Source organism: Macaca thibetana, chromosome 10 (genome assembly GCF_024542745.1).
Source record: "Macaca thibetana thibetana isolate TM-01 chromosome 10, ASM2454274v1, whole genome shotgun sequence".
NCBI lineage: Eukaryota > Metazoa > Chordata > Mammalia > Primates > Cercopithecidae > Macaca > Macaca thibetana.
In genome coordinates this window covers 43,391,401-43,411,006 of record NC_065587.1, presented here as the reverse complement: position 1 = coordinate 43,411,006, position 19,606 = coordinate 43,391,401, and the positions used below count along the sequence as shown (strand labels likewise).

At 50.3% G+C, this 19,606-nt stretch overlaps 1 protein-coding gene and 1 long non-coding RNA gene across 3 annotated transcripts; one reads left to right on the top strand and one right to left on the bottom strand.

Annotated features, from left to right (window-relative positions):
* Positions 1-2,617: 2,617 nt before the first annotated feature.
* On the bottom strand, positions 2,618-18,879 carry LOC126929173 (uncharacterized). Its single transcript, XR_007717087.1, has 2 exons — positions 18,612-18,879; positions 2,618-2,970 (listed from the first exon to the last, which is right to left on the bottom strand). It is a non-coding gene; the product is annotated as an uncharacterized LOC126929173 (long non-coding RNA).
* LOC126929158 (protein FAM209A-like) lies at positions 3,632-6,059 on the top strand. Of its 2 annotated transcripts, none has more exons than XM_050745302.1 (2): positions 3,632-4,960; positions 5,712-6,059. In XM_050745302.1, exons 1-2 carry the CDS (start codon positions 4,346-4,348, stop codon positions 5,970-5,972), a joined length of 876 nt encoding a protein of 291 aa, XP_050601259.1. In that variant the 5' UTR covers positions 3,632-4,345; the 3' UTR covers positions 5,973-6,059. The 2 variants fall into 2 exon arrangements, with proteins under 2 accessions (XP_050601259.1, XP_050601258.1); XM_050745301.1 differs by having other exon boundaries at positions 3,673-4,960; positions 5,709-6,059.
* Positions 18,880-19,606: the final 727 nt, after the last annotated feature.

The following is a 19,606-nucleotide window of genomic DNA, read 5'->3' as shown; positions in this document are numbered from 1 at the left end:
GGAACCAGCCCCCAATATTTCAACATAGGTTCTTTTCTATTTTCGCTACGTGTCGGCCGGTCTGAGAAATAAAGAGTACAAAAGAGAGAAATTTTACAGCTGGGTTTCCAGGGGTGACATCACCTCAGCAGGTTTCGTGATGCCCCCGAGCTGCAAAACCTGCAAGTTTTTATTAGCGATTTTGAAAGGGGAGGGAGTGTACGAATAGGGTGTGGGTCACAGAGATCATATGCTTCAAAGGCAACAAAATATCACAAGGCACATGGGGGCAGAGCGAGATCACAAGTCCAGGGTGAAATTAGAATTGCTGGCCGGGCGCGGTGGCTCAAGCCTGTAATCCCAGCACTCTGGGAGGCCGAGGCGGGCGGATCACGAGGTCAGGAGATCGAGACCATCCTGGCTAACACGGTGAAACCCCGTCTCTACTAAAAAAAAATACAAAAAACTAGCCGGATGAGGTGGCAGGCGCCTGTAGTCCCAGCTATTCGGGAGGCTGAGGCAGGAGAATGGCGTAAACCCGGGAGGCGGAGCTTGCAGTGAGCTGAGATCCGGCCACTGCACTCCAGCCTGGGCGACAGAGCGAGACTCCGTCTCAAAAAAAAAAAAAAAAAAAAATTAGAATTGCTGATGAGGTTTCATGTCCCACTGTGCACACATTGTCATTGATAAACATCTTAACAGGAAACAGGGTTCGAGAGCAGACAACTGGTCTGACTAGAATTTCGGTCTGACTAGAATTTCACCAGGCTGGAATTTCCCAATCCTAGCAAGCCGGGGGGCACTACAGGAGACCAGGGCATATTTCATCCCTTATCTATGACGGCATGAGACACACACTCCCAGAGTGGCCATTTTAGAGACCTCCCCCCAGGAATGCATTCTTTTCCCAGGGCTGTTCCTTGCTAAGAAAAAGAATTCAGGCCAGGAGCGGTGGCTCAAGCCTGTAATCCCAGCACTTTGGGAGGCCGAGACGGGCGGATCACAAGGTCAGGAGATCGAGACCATCCTGGCTAACACTGTGAAACCCCGTCTCTACTAAGAAATACAAAAAACTAGCCAGGCAAGGTGGCGGGCGCCCGTAGTCCCAGCTACTCCGGAGGCTGAGGCAGGAGAATGGCGTAAACCCGGGAGGCGGAGCTTACAGTGAGCTGAGATCCGGCCACTGCACTCCAGCTGGGGCGACAGAGCGAGACTCCGCCTCAAAAAAAAAAAAAAAAAAAAAAAGAATTCAGCGATATTTCTCCTATTCGCTTTTGCAAGAAGAGAAATATGACTCTGTTCTGCTCGGCCTTGCAGGCAGTCAGTCCTTATGGTTATCTCCCTTGTTCCCTGAAAATCACTCTTATCCTGTTATTTTAGGATGCCCAGATTTCATATTGTTCAAACACACATTTTATGATTTGTACAGATAATGCAATCATCACAGGGTCCTGAGGCGACATACATCCTCAGCTTACAAAGATGATGGGATTAAGAGATTAAAGACAGGCATAGGAAATTATAAGAGTATTGACTGGGGAAGTGATAAATGTCCATGAAATCTTCACAATTTATGTTCTTCTGCCATGGCTTCAGCCGGTCCCTCCGTTCGGGGCCCCTGACTTCCCACCACACCACAGCACTTCAGTTCCAACAAATGAAATGAAAGCCATGCCAAAATGAATGAAAGGAATGCCACCCCACCCCACAGTCCAGACAGAAGTTTGGCTCAAAGATCTGATCTGCTTTCCCACTGGTTCTGCTCTATTGGAGAGTGCTCTAGACTTTTGAATACATATAGGAAAAAGTGATTCCCCATTAAAGATGTGAACATTTCCAAATAACAAAATCACGTGGCAAAACTGAGCATTTCTGTTGTTTGGGGCCATTCCTGTAAACCACCTCTGTTTGCCCCTTACTGCTCCATTGCTCCACAGCCACCAAACTTCCCAGCCGACTTGAGACACAGGCTGGCTGAGTGCTGTGGCTCCTGCCTGCAGTCCCAGCACTTTGGGAGGCTGAGGCAGGAGGACTGCTTGAGCCCAGGAGTTTGAGACTAGCCTGGGCAACACAGAGAGACCCTTGTCTCTATCAAAAACTAAATAAAAATTATCCAGACCCTGTCTCTACCAAAAAACAAAAACTAAAAATTATTGAGGCTGCAGTGAGCCAAGATCATTCCACTGCACTCCAGTCTGGGTGACACAGCAAGATCCTATCTCTAAAAAAATGACACAGGGGGCCCCTGAAAATAATTAGCCATCCCTCAAAGCTGCTGGAATGGGGAAGACTGGGGACAGGGAGCAGCGTGATGCCAAGGACAGACCTCCAAACTGAGGCCACAGGGTGGCCCAAGGCCCTGGTCATCAGGGCAGCTGCCTCTACAGTGGGCATAATTCCAGGCAGTAGCTGCCGAGCTGAGTGGGCACTTGTAAGCAGAGAAGTGCCCATCTTCTGATCAACCCGGAGATTTGCATCTCTCCGTCCTGCCCAGATAGTCTCTGGCAGGAACCCCCAAGCCCCAGCCGACACTGTACCACGCTCGGGGGAAGAAACTGTGCAGCACAGCCCAACACCATTTTCCCCTTTTGGTTTTCTAGAATAGTCTTGCAGAACTATTTTTTGGTTTTTCTTGAGAGAGAGTCGCACTCTGTTGCCCAGGCTGGAGGGCAGTGGCATCATCTCAGCTCACTGCAACCACTGCCTCCTGGATTCAAGCGATTCTCCTGCCTCAGCCTCCCGAGTAGCTCAGATTACAGGTGTGCACCAAAACACCTGGCTAATTTGTTTTTATTTGTAGTGGAGACAGGGTTTCACCATGTTGGTCAGGCTGGCCTCAAACTCCTTGACCTCAGGTGATCTGCATGCCTTGGCCTCCCAAAGTGCTGGGATTCCGGGCGTGAGCCACCGCCCCGGCCATAGCCTTGCAGAACTACTTTGTCGCTCCACAGAGCTCAGTACTTTAAGCCACAGCGAAGGTGCCCAGCAGACCTTTGATTATTTCCTATGCAGCATAAAGTTCTGCTCCTCGGGAGTAAATCTGCGAATCAGAGCCTTCCTCAGGAAGACAGCTCTACAGATGACCCAGGGGAACAAGTACAAGCCGTGCGTTCCAGCACCCAGGATTTCTTGTTTCATGTCGTTTTAAAGAACTCATGGGTTCTGGTATACTGTGGAGTCCTAGGTTTATTCCCAGCCTTGGCCTCAGTTGTCAAGCCAGCTGTTCCTTCTCACTTGGGGGATTCAGCCCCTTCCCATTTTACCCACCAACTCCTAATCATCTCCCCCACTCTACTCAACCATCTTTTTCTGGAAATTCTTCCTGAATAACCTAGTTTAGAGCAGTCCCCTCGTGCTAGTCTCTAAACCTTCCTGTTCTTATCACAATTTTAATCAAAGTATACCCTTGTTTTTTTCCTCCTGAGATGGAGTCTCACTCTGTTGCCCGGGCTAGAGTGCAGTGGTGCGATCTCAGTTCACTGCAATCTCTGCCTCCCAGGTAAGAGTGATTCTCCTGCCTCAGCTTCCCAAGTAGCTGGGCCTACAGGCATATGCCACCATGCTGGGCTAATTTTTGTATTTTTAGTAGACATGGGGTTTCACCATGTTGGCCAGGCTATTCCCGAACTCCTGACCTCAGGTGATCCACCTGCCTTGGCCTCCCAGAGTGCTGGGATTACAGGTGTGAGCCACCACACCCGGCCCAAAGTATACTCTTAACCCAGGGTGGGCACACACTGCTACGATCAATGATGGTGTGAGGTAATAGTGAGTGGTGGGGACTGTGGAGGGAATATGGCCACAGACAGGATGGCTTCACTTGGCTGCAGCAGAGACACTGGTTCTATGAGGGTGTGGACCCAGTGTTTCTGGACCTCCCATATTTTCAAAAGAAGCCAGAATTTGGAGTTTTAAAGTGAAATGCCCCCCAATATTTAAGTACTGACAATTTTTAAAAACAATGTAGGCCAAACAAAACACATAGGTGGGCTGGGCGCGGTGGCTCACACCTGTAATCCCAGCACTTTAGGAGGCTGAGGCAGGTGGATCACCTGAGGTCGAAAGTTCGAGACCAGCCTGACCAACATGGAGAAACCCCATCTCTACTAACAAAATTAGCCAAGCGTGGTGGCACATGCCTGTAATCCCAGCTACGTGTGAGACTGAGGCAGGAGAATGGCTTGAACCCGGGAGGCGGAGGTTGTGGTGAGCTGAGATCACGCCATTGCACTCCCGTCTGGGCAACAAGAGCAAAACTCCGTCTCAAAAAAACCAAAACCAAAAAACCACATAGGTGGCTCTGAGTTTGTAGGTAGCCTGTGGTTTAATACCTTTCTCTCCCATTTAATTCAGCTCCACAGGGCACATGGCATCTCCCTCTGCTCATCACAATGTCTGCATCAAACAAATGAAAAACAAAAACATGATGGGCTCTCCCAGCAAAGCTCCAGGGTTGGAAAGAGCCCCCTGGCAGGGAATTGGCACCCCGTCATGCCCATCCTCTCTCTCTCACTGCCTGCTGGAAATGCCCCCATCTCCCTTTGAGTCCTCCTCCTGGGTGACCCCTGTGAGCCCCATTAACCTCTGTCCTGAAATCATCACAATGGCCAGGGTGGCCTCAGCTCAGGGCCTCTGTGACATCACCAAGGGCCTGGCACCAGGTGCCCAGTCTCCCAGTTGCGAGGGCAAGCAAACCCATCATGAGCATCTCCCTTCCCCATCTCTGCTCACCATGTGGACGCTGAAATGGTTCCTGGTCCTGCTTCTGTGCCTCACCTGCAGCTATGCCTCTATGTTCTCTTCTCGGAGAGAGAAAACTAGCGAACCCCAGGGGAAGGTGCCGTACGGAGGGCACTTTCGGATTCAGCAGAATCAACCAGAGCACGCCCAAGGCTGGCTTGGGAGCAAATGGCTCTGGCTTTTGTTTGTTGTTGTGCTGTTTGTGATACTTAAGTTTCAAAGAGACAATGAGAAGAATAAGGTAAGCATGGCTCCATTTTTTTTTTACACCATATTGATTCAATCTCAGGAGTCTCAGGGAAACGGATGTTCTAGTGAGTCTAGGCGGGACTGTTACATATAATGAACCTAACTCATGGTCCTGGGCAAAGCTGGCAAATTCACTTCCTGATGTATCCTTCGTGAAGACAATAGTCCCCAGATCCACAGATACTGGGACAAACAGTGGAAGATGACCTCTGCTTACTGGCTCACAGATTTTCTGGTTAGATGGATTTTTTCAAATGTAGGATAGATTCAAGAACTTACGGTGTGTTTCAGAAGGTCAAAATTATTTGCAGGGCCAGATTCACTGTCCCTTGCTTTTTAAATTTTTGCTAGTATTTGACTACTACGAAATCCTGAGCTAAATGGAAATGGTATCATTATCCCAACAAAATACGAGACTTGTGCTGAAGAGAGAAAGGTGTAAGGTAGTTTGAGCTGGTCCTCAGAGTGGCCACACACAACTCTTTCCGGTAGAAAGGGAAGGGGAGACAAAGTGTGTTCTCCCGTAGAAAGACCCAGCACTTCATAATACTGTGTCCAAACTGATTAGAGCAGGGATCGGCAAACCCTTCCTGTAAAGGGCCGGGGAGGGTGTGAATATTTTCAATTTTGTGGGCAGTATGGACTTCCTAGCAACTACTCAGGTCTGCTGTTGTAACATGAACTGTGTCAAAACCAGCCAAGTTCACAATATTACTGACCTTGAGTATCTTTCTTGACAGAAGCAGAGTCCTGGGCTTCGAGGCGGCCAATTTCATTCTCTATTAAAGAAAAAACAAAATGCTTCCCTCAACAAAGACTGTACATTCAATACCTTACACGAACTCGAGGTGGAGCTTGTGAGATTTGTGTCCACAGTGCGGAGTCTTAAAGGTGCCATGGCAACAGGCAATGTCAGTAACCTCAAGCTTCGAAGGTCAGGGACGCCCACAGATCCACACCGTGTCACGATCTATGACATATGGGGAGAAGAAAGCTCTAGCTGAATGGATTTGTGTGTCAAAGTAGGAGAGAAAAAAGTTGAGTGTTGACAAACTGTATGCAAATCAATAAAAGTATTCTGAAGAAAAGAACTTCCACGTTTGAGATCTTGCTTCTTTTTTCACTAGAAGAAAAAGTGAATGTGAGACCAGCAGCCATAGCAGTGATGGTTTTGTTTTTGCCCCTCTCACGTCCTCTAGAGCTGTGGGTGGTGAGAAGAGCACCGAAAGCTACAAAATAGTATGTGATGAGCTCGTGCTTCCGTGCAATGGCCGCGGGTGGATGACGGAGCTAGGGAAATCTGGGATAAGATGCTGACGTCGTTTCCATACAAACTCTTGTTTTATGGAGAGGCCGGGCACAGTGGTTCACACCTGTAATCTTAGTACATCGGGAAGCTGAGGCGGGAGGACTGATTTTTTTTTTTTTTTGAGACGGAGTCTCGCTCTGTCACCCAGGCTGGAGTGCAGTGGTCGGATCTCGGCTCACTGCAAGCTCCGCCTCCCGGGTTTACGCCATTCTGCCTCAGCCTCCCGAGTAGCTGGGACTGCAGGTGCCCGCCACCTCCCCCGACTATTTTATTGTATTTTTTAGTAGAGATGGGGTTTCACCGTGTTAGCCAGGATGGTCTCGATCTCCTGACCTTGTGATCCGCCTGTTTCGGCCTCCCAAAGTGCTGGGATTACAGGCTTGAGCCACCGCACTCGGCCGGGAGGATTGATTGAGCCCAAGAGTTTGAAACCAGCCTGGGCAACACAGTGAGACCTCGTCTCTATTATTTTAAGTTAACAAAAAAGAAAAGGGAGAAAGAATTCATTCATTCTATGCCATTGGAGTTTTGGATACAAATGTGCTAACCAGGGGCTCCCAGATTAGATGACATGTTCTTTATCCTACTGATTCAAAACGTGGGCATTTTACATGTTACTGTGGCTGATGGCATCTCTGTACATCCTTAGGTGCTTGATTTCAATTTTCCTCCCTCCTACATTCTTTATTGATTGGAATTCTGCTGTAAGAGCTGTTCCTTCGCCGTTGATTGATGAATGGATTTCAGTATAGACTTACAGGTGTCTATTTTATTCTAAATAATCTGATATTTTCATTATTTTCTGGCTCCACCTTTCCCACCTTTGGCATTAGGAGCTCCTTTGGGTTGGCACTTGTGTTCTGTGAGCAAGCCCCTTCCTCTTCTGAGCAATTCCTTACTTTCTGGCAACCCAAGACGCTCCATGCTCATCTGGTTCATTGCTTGCCTTCATGCTGGAATCAGCCACTTCCCCAAGGGGCCCAGGTTCCCTTTCTTGGAGAATGGTGACCTGCCCTCCTGGAGCCAGGAGGCTCATCTTAAAATCCTTAATCTAATTCATCTACAAAATGTCTCTTGCCACATGAAAGCAGGCCCACAGGTCCCAGGAATTAGTGCATGGGCATCTCTGGGGCCGGTACCCAGCTGACCAGTGCTGTCACCCTCACAAGCATCCAAGTCACCCAGGGCCCAGGGGAGACCAAGACCATGAGGCAGGAGGCCATGGCTTCGCAGGAGACGGAGGCGGGGCAGAGAGCAGCCCAGATGCCTGGGGCCTCAGGGGAAGGAGGCCCTGCCTCGAAGGCATAGGCACCCCTCAAGGGTCCCAACCCCGGGCCCTGAAGGGTGGGCAGCATCTTCCTGCGGGGGGCAAGGGGAATATGTCCTCAGGAAGGCGCACTTATCAGCCTGGGAAGGCAAGCTGAGCAAGGAGAAAGGCGCCAAAGAGGACCCTGGAGGTTTGTGATCGGGAAGGAGGGGGCCAGGGAGCAAGGAGTGGCCAGGGCAGAGGAGAGGAGGGCCCAGCCTCCACGCAGCCCCACACAGGTCTGCCCTAAGGCCACGCCCGTGGGAGTAGCTATGCATCTACAGCCCTGGGTGCCAGCTGGTTGCTCCCAGCCTACCAGGAGCTGGGCCAGCAAACGTGCAAAGGGAAAGCTCAATCCGAGGCCCCCAGCAGCAGTGACCCCAAGCGCGGTCTGCATGTGCCTCAGTTTTCAGGGACTGCTCCAGTGAGAGAATGCTCCTGAGAGCGTCCTGTGCTGCTGGCCCTGTGGCCTAAGGGAAGCTCAGGAAGACCACAGCCCCTCAAGACCTACCTGCGTCTCCCTGGGTATTCTGTCACTGGATGGGAGTGGCCTTGGCAGTGTGGCCTCTGGTGAACAAGGTGACAAGCTTCAGAGCCCGGGAGCCAGGCCCAAGTCAATTGCCCTCCGTGACTGGAGGTCTGGGAGACCCATTGCTGGTGTTACCAAGAGGCATCAGTGGGGAGGTGACACCAAGCCCAGGAAACACAGAAGCCAGGAAGAGGGGGACGGGCAGCGACATAGAGAACTCTGACTCCCCACGCTGCCTGAGGATCTGTCCCATACAGATCTGCACAGACAACGCTCCACGACGTGAACAGCGACACTGTCTGAAATGCCCATCAAGGGTGGAATGACTGAAAAAACCTACGGGATGTCCATGCTGGGGGGATTTGGAAATAACAAGCTAGGTCTTCCTCCAATTGCAGAGAAAGCCGTCAGTGATGACTGGAATGCCGAGCAAGATCATGCACACTCAGAAATACCCGCCATCTCCATGCATGGGCAAAATCTCAACAATACAGACACCAGGCTGGGTGCAGTAGCTCACGCCTGTAATCCCAGCACTTCGAGAGGTCGAGGAGGGTGAGCTGTTTGAGCCCGGAAGTTGAAGATTGGCCTGTGCAACATAGTGAGAGCCCATCTCTACAAAAATACAAAAATTAGGCATAGTGGTTCACGCCTGTAATCCCAGCACTTTGGGAGACTGAGGCAGGTGGATCACTTGAGGTCAGGAGTTCAAGAAAGCCTGGCCAACATGGTGAAGCCCCAACTCTACTAAAAATGCAAAAAATTAGCTGGGCATAGTGGCGCACGCCTGTAGTCCCAGCTACTGGGAAGGCTCAGGCAGGAGAATCACTTCAGCCCGGGAGGCAGAGGTTGCAGTGAGTTGAGACTGCGCCACTGCACTCCAGCCTAAGTGACAGTGAGACTCGGTCTCAAAACAAAAATTAGCCAGGCATGGTGGTACATGCCTGTAGTCCCAGCTACTCAGGAGGCTGATTTCAGCCTAGCAGTTGGAGTCTGCACTGAGCCAAGATCGTGCCACTGTACTCCAGCCTGATCAACAGAGTGAGACCTGGGCTCAAAAAATTAAAAAAAAAAAAAAAAGTCCAGGCACGGTGGCTCACACCTGTAATCCCAGCACTTTGGAAGGCCAAGGTGGGCAGATCACTTGACATCAGGAGTTCAAGATCAGCCTGGCCAACATGGTGAAACCCCATCTCTACTAAAAATATGAAAATTAACCGGGCATGGTGGCACAGGCTTGTAATCTCAGCTACTTGGGAGGCTAAGGTGGGAGGACTGCTTGAACCCAGGAGGCAGAGGTTGCAGTGAGCTGAGATCACACCACTGCACTCCAGTCTGGGCAACAAAGCAAGACTCTGTCTCAAAAAACAGTAGACACCAAACTGGTAGAAATGGTTGCTTTGAAGGAGTGGGGATATTTAGATGCGAAGACATGTTCACTTTTTACTTAATAACACTGAGCTCATTAAAAAGAAAGCTTTAAATGTATGGGTAGATGTTATGCCTTTTTTTTTTTTTTTTTTTTTTTTTTTTTTTTTTTTTTTTTTTGAGACAGGGTACGGCTCTCTTGCCAGGCTGGAGTGCAGAGGCATGATTAGGGTTCACTGCAGCCTCGACCTCCCAGAGCTCAAGCAATCTCCCTCCAAAGCATCCTGAGCAGCTGGGACTAGCAGCACGTGCTACTGCACTGGGCTAATTTTTTGTGTTTCTTTGTAGAGACGGGGGTCTTGCTATGTTGCCCAGGCCAGTCTCGAACTCCTGGGCTCAAGCAATCCACCCACCTTGGCCTCCCAAAGTACTGGGATTACAGGTGTGAGCCACTGCGCCCAGCCCCAGCCTAGATTTTATAATAATAAAAAAAAAGATTAAGAAATTTTTCTCATCCCCATCTATAAGATGGAGATTTTAAAAAATGATAAAAAGAAAAAAAAGAGAAAACTTTCCCAAAACTATGAAAAGCACTTCTGAGAATGAAATATTAAAAGTCATTTGACTTTTGTCCCAGTTCTATTGAGATTTAGTAACTGCGGACACCCCCAGGTGGATTTCCACCTGCCTGCCAACATCATCCTTGCTGTTTCTTAATGATTCAGGCACACTCAAGTAGACCAAGACACGTGCAAATCAAACCACTACTTCCCATACTTTTTGGACTCATTTTAATGGGTTGTGCATGGCAACCCAATATGCTCACACATGCACACAAGAATCACACGCAGAAATCAAAGTTTCAAGACAGGACAGCTACTGCATGTGCCTGCACTCTGGTATTTTCGAGTTTGTTTTCTTTTTTCTTACTTAGTATAACCTAGTAAATTGAATTTACAACCCACTAAGAAGTCACAGCCTGAGGACTGGAAAACAGTGAATTAAACAACCTCTTTGAGCGCTCTAGCTCTTCCAGAAAAGCAGGTTTGGCTGCGGCATCCTCAGCATGCGTCAGCAAGGAGGGAGGCAACTCAGCCCATGTCCCCATGTTACACAGGAGACAGAACAGGGGCTCTCCGTGGACTGCCCCATTAAGTCAGTCGGAGCGCTTGGACTCAGATCGCCCAAACTTCATGGATTTCCACTCGATCACACTAACTTTCCACGCGGCTTTCAAAGTCATTGCTAAGCCCTGTTTCCATGATGCCACACTCAAGTTTTAAGTAGAAATCTATTATGAGATGGAAACTTGTTTTGGAAACTAGACTGCTGCAGAAAAAGCACACTGTCAAGAGTCTTCGCTTCAGGTGCAGTGGGTGGGAAGAACCTACAGCATGCAGTCTACAGGGTAGCTGCTTTTCAAAGCGAGTTTCGGGCCGGGCGCGGTGGCTCAAGCCTGTAATCCCAGCACTTTGGGAGGCCGAGACGGGTGGATCACAAGGTCAGGAGATCGAGACCATCCTGGCTAACACGGTGAAACCCCGTCTCTACTAAAAAATACAAAAAACTAGCCGGGCGAGCTGGCGGGCGCCTGTGGTCCCAGCTACTCGGGAGGCTGAGGCAGGAGAATGGCGTGAACCCGGGAGGCAGAGCTTGCAGTGAGCTGAGATCAGGCCACTGCACTCCAGCCTGGGCGACAGAGCGAGACTCCGTCTCAAAAAAAATAAAAAAAAAATTAAAAAAAATAAAAGCGAGTTTCGGGGGGCGCTGGGGGGACCACTAGAACTATCATTCAACAGTCATTTGCTGCTCTCCAGGAAACGCCAGCAGCTGCAGACAACATCTGGAATCAGAAGTGAACACCTGAGGAATGACCCTCCAGGCCATAAAGATGGTCTTCCGAGAAAGCCAGGGCTCCCAGACACCACGTGTCCTGCATGGAATCGCTGTCTGGCCAATGGCAGGGCCCACGAGGAAGCCTGGGACTTTCAAGGACGGCCCCGCACTATTCTAAAAATGTTTCCACCATCAATACCCACTTGAATGGGCCCATGCCTGTGGGAAGGCACTATCAACTCACACCAGTTCCAAAGGAAGAAACCCAGGCTCAGGGGCTTCCCAGTGAAGACAAGCACATAGCCCCGCCCCCCGAAAACCACGCCCCAGACTAGAGTGTGAGGTCCTCCACTGGACAGACCCCGTGGCTCCTCCTCAGGATCCTAGAACAGGCTGCTCAGTGACATGCGCTGAAGGGGGCAGGGACAGGCGCTGGGAGATCCTGCCCGTGCAGACAAAGTCCTCTCAGGAAGCAAACCACATTTCCAATCTGCTGAACCACGCTCAGTAAAATAAAATCCAGGCTAATTAGCTATGCCCTCAACTCAAAAGGAATCTGAAGAGTACACAAGTTAGTTACACGTTGTAACCAAAGCAGTTAGGGAGAGCTTCTGAGATGATGAAAACCAAGGGAAAGGGGATGGAGATGAACAAAAATGACCTCATTAAGCGAGAGGCAGGAGAAGCCACACCACTTCTGGAAAAGTGTAACAATAAGGCAAGAACTCAGGTTCCTAGGGAGAGGGACATGGGCTGAGGTTGACTTGGTGCCTGCAAGCAAATTCCTTAACTTCCCTGCCCTCTTGGCACCTCATGCCCGACACAGCCTCTGGTATTGGGACGGCTGTGGTATCAGTGGGCTGCTCTCCTTCAGGCCGGCCTTGCTGTCCACGCAGGGATGCAGGCAGTCACTCGGGTAGACTTTCTAAGGCTTCCACTGCCCAAGGGCTGCACAGGCATCCTTCAACGAAGACAGATGCTTGGTGGCTGGGCCCGGGGCCGGGGCGGTAACCAGGCCGAGCCGCCCCTGTGGCGCGCCGGGCTCACCTCGTCCTCCTTGTCGTTGCAGATGCCGCGGACCTAGTCCTGCAGGTTACTGTCGAACATGCAGTCGATGATGCCCTTCACCATCTTGAGGGCCATCGCGGCGGCCCACGGGCTTTTGCCCCGGGAGGCCCGCGACCGGTCGCCGTGAGGGGGTCCGGGGGCCGCGCCCGCCTCCCGTGGACCGCTGTACTGCCGGCTCCTGCGGCGGGTCAGGCTCCCAGGCCAGGGCGGCGGCGTCCGAGGACTGCGGCAGAGGCGGCGACCCGCTAGGCACGGTCCGCGATCCCACTCCGGGACACTTGCAAACGGCGAACAAGATGGCGGCGGGTCAGCTGACGGCAAGCGTCCAGTCCCAGCCGAGCCGGCCCCAGAAGCCCCGGCATTCCAGTAACGCCCGCCCCCAACTCCGGGACACCGCGTTTCCCTGACGACGACAGGTAGCCCAATGGAAATGTGGACACCGCCCTCTCCAGCGCGCGGCCCCGCCTTTTCCGGCCCAGAATTCTGCGCTCTCATTGGTCAGTGGCTTCCGCAACTCCACCCTTTTCCTCGTTCTGAGTTCTGGCTACGCCCCTTAGAGACTGGTTCTGACCCTGCCGTCAGCTGACAGGTGTGGGCGTCGCTGGGTGTGGGCGGGCCCTGAGATGGGCGGGGCGCCCACGTGGAGCTCAGCTGTTAAGTTGCCGGGGAAGAACAGAGCTCTGCCTTTTCTGAATGTAAAAGCTGATGCGGCCTAAGAGCCGCCAAACGCAACGCCAAGGTGGGGGGAACGGATCCTGTGGTTTCCGCAGCTTCACAAAATCTTGTGAAATGGGCAAGACAGGGAGTAACATGCCCAAAGGAAGAAAATAAGGCCAGAGGCAGGACTTCAACAATCATTCATTCAATAAAAATTTGTCGAGGGCTTGTTGCGTTCCAGGCAGGGTAAGGGGCGCTGGGCGTTCAGCAGTGAATGAGATATACCGAGTCTCTGCCCTCCGAGATACATCATTAAGACTAAAAAAAAGCTTTGGAGGCTGAGGCAAGAGGATCACTTGAGCTCAGGAGTTAAAGACGAACTGGGCAACATAGTGAGAACACAGTTCTACACACACACATTAGCCAGGCATGATGGTGCACGCCTGTAGTCCCAGCTGCATCAGAGGCTGAGGCAGGAGGATCGCTGGAGCCCGGGAGGTCAAGGCTGCGGAGAGCTATGATATCGCCACTGCACTTCAGACTTCGGCCTAAGCAACAGAGCAAGATTCTTATTCTTTTTTTTTTTTTTTTTTTTTTGGAGATGGAGTCTCACTGTCACCCAGACTGGAGTGCAGTGGGGCAATCTCGGCTCACTGCAACCTCCGCCTCCTGAGTTCAAGCAATTCTCCTGCCTCCTGCCTCAGCCTCCCGAGTAGCTAGGACTACGAGTGTGTGCCACCATGCCTGGCTAGTTTTTGTATTTTTAGTACAGACGGGGTTTCACTGTGTTGGCCAGGCTGGTCTCGAACTCCTGACCTCAGATGATCCACCCGCCTTGGCCTCCCAAAGTGCTGGGAATACAGGGTGAGCCACTGTGACCCTCCAAGATTCTGTCTTAAAAAAAAGAGAAAAGGCCAGGTGCGGTGGCTCACACCTATAATCCCAGCATTTTGGGAGGCTGAGGCGAGTGGATCACTTGAGGCCAGGAATTTGAGACCAGCCTGGCCAACACGGCAAAACCCCATCTCTACTGAAAATCCAAAAATTAGCCGGGTTTGGTGGCACGCACCTGTAATGCCAGCTACTCAGGAGGCTGAGGCAGGAGAATCGCTTGAAACCGGGAGGCGGAGGTTGCAGTGAGCTACTAAGATCGTGCCACTGCACTCCAGCCTGGGCAACAGAGTGAGATTCCATCTCAGAAAAAAAAAAAAAAAAAAAAAAAAAACTGGGGTATGATATTTACAATACATATATCTGACAAATGCCTTATATTCTGGTGGGGCACCATGGCTGACACCTGTAATCCCAGCACTTAGGGAGGATTGCTTGAGCCCAGGAGTTCAAGGCCAGCCTGGGCAATATAGTGAGACCCCCATCTTAAAAAAAAAAAAAAAGGCAGTGCTGGGCGTGGTGGCTGCATGTCTTTGGTGGCTGTATTTATGCATTTCTGTTGGGAACAGTAGAGGATTAGCTGGGTAATAGAATGTATGTGTGCTGGCATTGGTGGAAAACTGCCACACAGTTTTCTGACATACTTGTGATGTTTTAGTCTCATGCCTGGCATGTATACAAGTTGCTCCACATCCCCACAATGCTCAATATTGTCAAACCTTGTAAGTTTAACCTTTTTTTTTTTTTTTTTTTTTTTTTTTTTGAGACAGGGTCTCCGTCTGTCACCCAGGCTGGAGTGCAGTGGCACAATCTTAGCTCACTGTAGCCCCTATCTCCTGGGCACAGGCGATCCTTTCTGCCTCAGCCTCCCAAGTACTACAGGCACGTGCCTCCCAAAGTGCTGGGATTACAGGCGTGAGCCACTGTGCCTGGTTGTACTTCTCTTCATAACAAAGCAAGAACGGCCTAATACACTTAATTACCAGTAGAATAATATTAAGAAGTGAGGCCTTTTAGGAGGTGATTAAGTCATAAAGGTGAAGACGTCACAGATGGGATTAGAGCCCTTGTAAAATGCTTAAGGGATTGGATGCACTCTCCTCTTCTGCCATAGGAAGACACAGAGTTCACCCCTTTTGCCCTTCTGCCTCAAGAGCAAATACATTTCTGTATTTTGTAAATTACCCAGTTTTGGGTAATGGCAGCACAACATGGACTAAGACATGGAGTTAAAGAACTTCTTCCAGGTCATGCAACCTATGAGAAGACTGGAAAATTAATAAATTCTAGTGTATCCATGACATGGATTCCCAATCAACTCTGTTTTTTTTTTTTTTTTTTTTGAGATGGAGTTTTGCTCTTGTTGTCCAGGTTGGAGTGCAGTGGTGCAATCTCGGCTCACCGCAACCTCCGCCTCCCGAGTTCAAGCGATTCTCCTGCCTTAGCCTCCCGAGTAGCTGGGATTACAAGCATGCGCCACCACGCCCGGCTAATTTTGTATCTTTAGTAGAGACACGGTTTCTTCATGTTGGTCAGGCTGGTCTCAAACTCCCAACTTCAGGTGATCTGCCCGCCTCGGCCTCCCAAAGTGCTGGGATTACAGGCGTGAGCCACCGTGCCCGGCCCCAATCAACTCTTTAATAAGAATGTGGTGGCCGGGCATGGTGGCTCATGTGTGTAATCCCAGCACTTTGGGAGGCCAAGGTGTGTCCACTTGAGATCAGGAGTTCAAGACCAGCCTGGCCAACATGGTGAAACCCCTGTCTCTATCAAAAATACAAAAATTAGCTGGGCATGGTGGAAGGCACCTGTAATCCCAGCTACTCAGGAGGCTGAGACAGGAGAATCACTTGAACCCAGAAGGTGGAGGTGGCAGTGAGCCGAGATTGCACCACTGCACTCCAGCCTGGGCAACAGAGCTAGACTCTGTCTCAAAAAAATAAATAAATAAAAGTAATGATTACCCGAGTGCGGTGGTGTGCACCTGTGGTCCCAGCTACTTGGGAGACAAAGGTTGGAGCATCTTTTGGGTCTGGGAGGTCGAGGCTGTAGTGAGCCATGATTGCACCACGGCACTACAGCCTGGGTGGTGGCGTGAGACCCTGTCTTCAAAATAAAAATAATGTTTGGGGGCTGGGCAAAGTGATTCTCACCTGTAATCTTAGCACTATGGGAGATTGGGGAAGGCAGATCGCTTGAGCCCAGATGTTCAAGACCACGCTGCACAACACGCAAAACCCTCTCTACCAAAAAAAAATATATATATATTAGCCGGGCATGGTTGCATGCACCTGTAGTCCCAGCTACTCAGGAGGTTGAGGTGGGAGGATTCCTTGAGCCCAGGAAGTGGAGGTTGCAGTGAGCTATGATTGCACCACTGCATTCCAGCCTGGGTGACAGAGCCAGACTCTGTGTCCAAAAAAAAAAAAAAAAAAAAAAGTTGGAGTGCTTTAGTCCTTACGAGTAGTCCTAGGGAAACAGAATCTCTCCCTCTGACTTTCTGTCCTCCTTTCCCTGCCCAAGGCAGACTCTGATCTGATTGGGAGACAAAGACGTCATTCCAGAGGGTCATGCCGCATACCCCAGAGGAAGGAAAGCTGCACAGAGAGACCACGAGGAATCCGGACCGGCCCTGCTGGGTTCCCCAGTCTGTTAATATGATATCTTACCAATTTTTGGCCCAATCACATTTCTTCATGATTGTGAATCATGCCTGTTTAATGAAGCCGCCATTAAAACCCAAAAGAAGGCCTGGCATAGTGGCTCACACCTGTCATCCCAGCACTTTGGGAGGCCGAGGTGGGCGAATCACCTGAGGTCAGGAGTTTGAGACCAACATGGTGAAACTCCGTCTCTACTAAAAATACAAAATTAGCCGGGCGCAGTGTGCGTACCTGTAATCCCAGCTACTTGGGAGGCTGAGGCAGGAGAATCGCTTGAACCCACGAGGTGGAGGTTGCAGTGAGCCGATATCGTGCCACTTCACTATAGCCTGAGCGACAGAGTGAGACCCTGTTTCAAAAAAAAAGAAAAAAAATCTTCTTAGGCTGGATGTGGTGGCTCACACCTGTAATCCCAGCACTTCGGGAGGCCAAGGTAGGCGGATCACCTGAGGTCAGGAGTTCAAGACCACCCTGGCCAACATGGTGAAACCCTTTCTCTACTAAAAATACAAAAATTAGCGAAGCATGGTGGTGGGTGCCTGTAATCCCAGCTACTTGGGAGGCTGAGGCAGGAGAATTGCTTGAACCCTGGAGGCGGAGGCTGCAGTGAGCTGAGATTGCGCCATTGCACCCCAGTGGGTGACAGAGCAAGACTCCATCTCAAAACTAACAATAATAATAATAATTAAAAAATAAAAATACAGGCCTGGCACGGTGACTCACTCCTGTAATCCTAACATTTTGGGAGGCCAAGGCAGGCAGATCACCTGAGGTCAGGAGTTTGAGACCAGCCCGGCCAACATGGTGAAACCTCATCTCTACCAAAAATACAAAAATTAGTTGGGTGTGGTGGCACGTGCCTGTAATGCCAGCTACTCAGGAGGCTGAGGCAGGAGAATCTCTTAAACCCAGGAGATGGAGGTTGCAGTGAGCCAAGATTGCTCCACTGCACTCCAGCCTGGGCAACAGAGTGAGACTCCATCTCAAAAAAGAATAAATAAATAAATAATAAATACAAATACAAAAATTAAGCAGGTGTGATGGCATGCACCTGTAGTCCCAGCTACTCAGGAGGCTGAGGAGTGAGAATCGCTTGAACCTGGGAGGCGGAGCTTGCAGTGAGCTGACATAGTGCCCCTGCACTCCAGCCTGGGTGACACAGCAAGACTTTGTCTCAAACAACAACAACAAAAATCCACTCAGCCACCCACCCACCCACGCACCCATCCATCCAACCATCCACCCATCCATCCACCCACCCACTAGCCCACCCATCCATCTACCCACCCACCCATCCACCCTCCCAACCATTCATCCATCCATTCAACAACATACTGAGTATATACTGTATGCCATTTTGGCAAGGAGCAGGAGTGGAGGACAAAGTCGTAGGCAGGAAAAGGATTGTGGAAAAGTGGTCCAGGCAGATGTCAGGACAGAGGGAAGAGTTTGCTCAAGTTTGTCATATGGAGGAGCAGAGAGGACGCTGGCAGGGCAGGTGGGAATGGAGGAAGTTGGGTTTGCTGGGTTGATAAGGGCCGGATCAGACATCATTTTACAGAAGGATTCATTGAGCAACTAGGGTCTATACCACATGTGTTCTTTTCTTTTCCCCTAGACTACTCAGCAGAATTTATTTATTTTTTTTAGAGATGGAGTCTTGCTCTGTTGCCCAGGTTGTAGTGCAATGGCATCATCTGAGCTCACTGTAGCCGCAACTCCTGGACTCAAGCAATTCTCCTGCCTCAGCCTCCTGAGTAGCTGAGATTACAGGCATGCAACACCACACTTGGCTAATTTTTTTTTTTTTTTTAGTATTTTTAGTGGAGACAGTGTTTCGCCATGTTGGCCAGGCTGGTCTTGAACTCCTGACCTCAGATGATCTGCCCACCTTGGCCTCCCAAACTGCTGGGATTACAGGTATGAGCCACTGCCTCTGGCCACAGCTTGTAGAACTTCTTTATCGCTCCACAGAGCTCAGCACAATTTAAGCCACAGCGAGGGTGCCCAGCAGACCCTTGATTATTTCCTATGCAGCATAAAGTTCTGCTCCTCGGGAGTAAATCTGCGAATCAGAGCCTTCCTCAGGAAGACAGCTCTACAGATGACCCAGGGGAACAAGTACAAGCCGTGCGTTCCAGCACCCAGGATTTCTTGTTTCATGTCGTTTTAAAGAACTCATGGGTTCTGGTATACTGTGGAGTCCTAGGTTTATTCCCAGCCTTGGCCTCAGTTGTCAAGCCAGCTGTTCCTTCTCACTTGGGGGATTCAGCCCCTTCCCATTTTACCCACCAACTCTCCTCTACTCAGCCATCTTTTTCTGGACACTCTTCCTGCATAACCTAGTTTGGAGCAGTCCCCTGGTGCTAGTCTCTAAAGCTTCCTGTTCTTATCACAATTTTTTTCTTTTCTTTTTTTTTTTTTTTTTTTTTTTGAGATGGGAGTTTCGCTCTTGTTCCCCAGGCTGGAGTGCAATGGCGCGATCTCAGCTCACCGCAGCCTCTGCCTCCCAGGTTCAAGCAATTCTCCTGCCTCAGCCTCCCGAGTAGCTGGGATTACAGGCATGCGCCAACACGCCCGACTAATTTTGTATTTTTAGTAGAGACAGGGTTTCTCCATGTTGGTCAGGCTGGTCTTAAACTCCTGACCTCAGGTGATCCTTCCACCTCGGCCTCCCAAAGTGCTGGGATTACAGGTGTGAGCCAATGCGCCTGGCCCAATGTATAGTCTTTTTTTCTTTCTTTTTTTTTTTGGAGACTGAGACCTACTCTGTTGCCCAGGCTGGAGTGCAGTGGTATGATCTCAGCTCACTATAACCTCTGCCTCCCAGGTTCAAGTGATTCTCCTATCTCAGCCTCCCAAGTAGCTGGGATTACAGGCACATGCCACTATGCCCCGCTAATCTGTGTATTTTTAGCAGAGATGGGGTTTCACCATGTTGGCCAGGCTGGTCTTGAACTTCTGACCTCGGGTGATCCGCCTGCCTTGGCCTCCCAAAAGGCTGGGATTAC

What these genes read in the sequence shown, in the direction of transcription:
- LOC126929158 (XM_050745301.1), top strand. Translation starts at nt 4,346, where the DNA reads ATGGCATCTCCCTCTGCTCATCACAATGTCTGCATCAAACAAATGAAA. An exon ending in GAGACAATGAGAAGAATAAG is followed by an intron (nt 4,961 to 5,708) that starts GTAAGCATGGCT and finishes CTTTCTTGACAG; the next exon opens with AAGCAGAGTCCTGGGCTTCG.